The 4797-nt window shown below is 42.5% G+C and overlaps 1 protein-coding gene across 1 annotated transcript; it reads right to left on the bottom strand.

The window, feature by feature from the left end:
- Positions 1-1044: 1044 nt before the first annotated feature.
- UTP11L (UTP11-like, U3 small nucleolar ribonucleoprotein (yeast)) lies at positions 1045-4571 on the bottom strand (the record flags this gene model as incomplete). The annotated part of the gene is made up of 6 exons (XM_009874966.1): positions 1045-1128; positions 1725-1835; positions 3006-3136; positions 3438-3531; positions 4160-4273; positions 4469-4571. Coding segments are annotated over 6 exons (637 nt in total), but the record flags the coding sequence as incomplete, so codon positions are not given.
- Positions 4572-4797: the final 226 nt, after the last annotated feature.

Consider the following 4797-nt stretch of genomic DNA (forward strand, 5'->3'; position numbering starts at 1 on the left):
CATATATATATATTTTTTTTATTATTATTTTTTTTTCCATCTTGCATGGGCATGTGCTGCTTATTGGCAGATATAGTGCGAGTGAGAGCGATAAGAAAAGGAATGTTTACGCCCAGGCTCTCTCAACTTGCCTGAACTGCTCCAGGACACCCAAGTATCCGTCTTTATTGTTCTTGGCTGAAACCCCCTTCCAACTCCCAACGCCACAACAAGCATAATCTAAACAAAGAGGACAAACTTTTGTCCCACGGCTGCCTTCTGCACTGTCTCTCCCTATATGTGGTTCGGTATTGCCCCTGTTCAGACTTGGCAGGCAGCACTGGAAATTCGGTGCAGCACGGACACTACCCCATTGTACGGCAGAAGGCAGAATAAGCACAAACAGCCCCTCAGCTACTGAAATGATTCACAAAGGTCAAGTTTATCTTCCTTTCTGTACAGTAGAAGAAACAATTCCCCGCTGCTAGCACCATCCCCGAATAGTCTGACTAATACGGTGCCTGAATTTAGCAATGCCTTTCACCTCTTAAGTTTTAAGTACTTTGTGCAGATAAAGCAGAATGGGAAAATTAAAGAGGGATTTGGGGGAGAGGGGAAGGGGAGTTGTGATTGGCAAGATAATAATTCAGTTTTAACCTGCTGGGAAAAGATAGCTAAAGGAGCTGACCTGCCACCTCGTGCGGTTTGGACACGTCGTGGTCACAGCCCCAGCACGCTCCTGCCCACGCGCTGTGAGCAGCTCAGCTCCCAGCCTCTTAATTTTGACCTTCACTTTTCAAGGATTGTTTATGATGCGTATTACTAGGACAAACTGGCACCTCTTGTGGCTTCCCACTGTAAATACCAAGAGAACAAACTCTCTGATTTATTAATCAATTAATTAGATACAATATATTTATGGCCACCGCAGGCCCACAGTAATTTGTTGTAACAAAGTGCTAGGCTGCAGTGAAAAACAAACTGATACCATCTATCAGTCCTCCTGCAGAGGGAGAATGCTCTTTCTTTCCAAGCAAAGATGGTAACAATTACTGAATGGAATGGTTAACGTTTCCGCTGAAATTTGAATTTGTAGATAGCTGGAGCATTTGTTGTCTCTTTCTTCACTTTTACTTTATGAGTTTTGTCCTGGAAAACCAGAAAAAGAAGAAAAAAAAATTGTTGGCATGTAAGAAGGAAAAAAACCCCACCCTCACAGAAAGAACAAAGTCCCTGTCTGGGACTAACAAGCCATTAGTGGAAAAGGACCACTTTCCGCTGTTTCGGTGGGAATTCTATTTCTGTCTGCTCTTTCTCCCTTTAGGCTGCCAGGCACAACCTGTTTTGTTCACAGGCACCAGTGGATGGCGAGTCCCATTGACACAAACAATTTTTTGGTCACTGGGATTTTTTTCAGATCTCCTCATAACCTACAAGTTACGGTTCCCTGCCTCTGCTACTTGAAAGTATTAATTTCGTAGTCGACAGGCGGCAACAGCACATTAGCAAAGACTTGTGAGCACCATTTCAGAGCTGAGTCTTTGTCCTTGCTGGCATGGCAAGAGCTGGACTAGCAGCTATGATTTACTAGCTATGGCACAACAGAAATTCTTCATCTCCTTGTTTTTTCCATACTGAAAGACAACTATTTATTTTTAGGAGTTATCTGGAAGTGGCACACATACAAAACTAGACCTAATGACGTTAACAAAACAGATTCAAAGAGCCAGAACTAAATCCCTCACCAGAAGATCTTTACGTGTCTGGATTTTCTGTGCAACAACGAACATGGCCTTTTCTCTTTCAATGCGCTGCTTCAGGAGGTCATACTGATTCTTCCTTTGCTGGGCTAATTTCTGGAGAAAAAAAAGAAGCGTTTTTTAAGATAGAGAGAGTAACAAAATACTACGGTCTATAACTGACCTATTTTGAGGCACTTGGACCTCACAAACAACTGCTGTGGCTAGATTCAATGCTGTGGCTAGATTCCAGTTTCAACATCTTGATTCTCATACTAGAGATTTTCTAGTTAAGACTTTATTCTTCGTGGTTGTTTTAATCTCCTAGATCCAAACGTTAAACCCGAAACCTCGTCTCATCTAGTTTAGATGCTGTGGAACCTTGTTCAGCAAGTGCCTGAAATTTATTTTTCTAAATCCTCTGAATCTCAATACTGAGTGCAAGACAACATTTAACTCCCTAATGAAAAGCCAATTTATCCAGAGGGGTGCAAAAAAACCCACAAAAAAACTAGAGACCAATTCCTGAAGTGCTTAGAAATTGCAGAGGTCTCCCAAAACGCAACTTGTTTGGTCATGTTTACCTACTAAGAGCTGATGGCTTTCCCAGCACAAAAATGGCATTACTGCAGGTGTGATTTAAGTAATTAAATTAAGGAGAACAGATCCCAACATGCTTAAAATATGACTCAGATATTTAGAGGAGAAAACTTGTCAGTCTACAACTTGTCCAACTGCTTTACTGACAAGTCAAAATGAGAAACTTGGCAAGGAGGAAGGGACCACAGGGTGTTTGTTATCTGACATCTGATTCAGAAAACAACACGCTACAAATTTACCAATCGGCAGTTTTAGACAACTTTATTTGTACCTTACACATAACCATTCGAAGCTTATAGGACTGTCCAACGTATCCAAACTAATTAAACAGTATTTACAGTGTTAAAGCCAAGTGTAGCTACTTCCAGGACAGAAGTACTATGATATTAAAACATCAGACTCAAAGTTGGTTGCGTAAGCATTTCATCCTGAAGGATCACGAAACGCCTTAAATTAGGAAAGCCAGGAGATGAGACTATCGCCTAAATGTCTTTAAGAAGGAAAGGTGGGCAGAAAAGCCCTGAATCTCATGCCAGTTTGGGGTCAGAACCTAACTGAAAAATACCGTGAGACCAGAAACCCCAGGACAGACACATCTGTGCCGGAACGGATCCTCTTTAGTGCTGGTTATCCAACAGGTGTAAAACATGAAGGAAACTGCAGCAACACAGAGGCAGCACAAGGTACCTTTAAGTGGGCAGGATCAGTAGCTCCTTTCAGCGTCTCTTTCTGCAACGTGGCAATGGTCGGTCGGTTGTACACCCTGTCCACGAGCTCTGGAACAGTATCCAGGTGAGCTGCAATGTCAAACTCCTGAACTACAAATAAAAAGAAATTCAGGAATAAACTCACGTGGACTTCTTGGAATAATGCTCAGCAACCCTTTCCAACACACAGGTTAAGCACGGGCAGCAATGGCAGTCCCAGCAGCATAGCTCCTGCAGACTGGGATCTTATCTAGGCATCAAAAGAGATTTCTAGAGCACCTGAATTATTATTCCTGGGGAAAAGAAAAAAATCTTGTTTTTCTTTATAACAGCATAAAGAGAACACCATACTATTTTAAACAGCCTATTTACTGTAGAAGAAGCTTTCTGATCAAACGTCTTTAAATCTTACCTTCCCTTCTAGTATCAAAAAAGAAGAGGTGCTGGCCGGGGCCCTTCCCCTCGGCACCCAGAAGGTGGAGCTCAGACTTCAGCCGCTCGATTTTCTGCGGGAAAGAGAAGCTCAGCGGTTCTGCCAAGGTAAAGGGTGTCTCTCCTCGACGTACATTCTGTTTGTTCCTCAACAAAACATCTGAACTCCTCCTTCCTTTGTAATCTTTGAAGATACATCTCGTCTATGCTTATGTCTTCATAACCTTTTCTCGTAATTTCCCGTATTACCCAGCCAAAAAGGCACAAATCAATTTTCAAAACAGTAAGTTATCTGTCTGGCAGACAAAGTAGGAGTGATTACCATGAAATCACTAGCAATAAAACATTTTCAGAAGTGGGTCATGTTTCTGTTGATTACCTGCCTACCCTATTCAAACAACCCACTTCAGTAACAATAACCCTCAATTCTCTATAAATGTGAGAAGCAAGAGTACATGCTTAATGTCTCACATTTACATAAGAAATTGCTGTGGTTTATAAAAACGCATAGTACAGTTTTTATTATTCAGTATACCTGTAGGTTCTATATACTGAGCTCCCCCGACATTTCCATCTATCACTTCCAGTACTACACAAATCAGATTTCACTAAACAAAACCAAGATAGCCAAAATCAACAAAAAACACAGTCAAAAGAACAATTCTGAGCAAACTGGAAAATGCTAGAGAAGTGAAACATTACCTTGGCTTCTGCCACTCTTTTCATTTCCACATATTTAATATCCTGTGTCCTCATCAACTTCGCCTGTTCAGGGGTCACTTCATCCTTTGGCTGCTTTATTACATGAACCCCATCCTAAAACCAGAGGGCACACACAGCACTTACAGACACTGCACAGCTACAGGGTACTACGGGCCCTATTAATAAAAGCCAAAGAACTTTTCGCCCTTTGCCCCTCATTCTCTTCAAAGCCTTGGACAGGCAGCAAACTAAGTTTGCTATTTGGTAACTCACACTAAAACCCTGCTGGAAGGCAACTTTGATTCTCACCTGGACCTCTGCACGTATCATTTTAAAGTAGAACTCATCAGGATTCTTGTCCAGAGCTTTCTTCTGAAGTGCTCTGAGGGCATTCTGTTTCTTGTGATAGTCACTGGAGGGGGAAAAAACCAAAACCAAACAGGAGAAGTTGCTCAGCACTGTCTGCACATTCACAGTCCCCGGTGAGAGGCCGAGTGGCTCAGAGCTCTGACGTAGCAGACGGGGCTTCACATCCAGAACTGGACTGCAATAAGTGACTGTGGCTTTGCGGTTTATTCCTTGGCAGAGCTGAACCCAACGAGCAGTGCCAGAGGGGCAACGGCATCACCTGCGGCCCC

This window comes from Apaloderma vittatum, unplaced genomic scaffold (assembly GCF_000703405.1).
Source record: "Apaloderma vittatum isolate BGI_N311 unplaced genomic scaffold, ASM70340v1 Scaffold44008, whole genome shotgun sequence".
Taxonomy (NCBI): Eukaryota; Metazoa; Chordata; class Aves; order Trogoniformes; family Trogonidae; genus Apaloderma; species Apaloderma vittatum.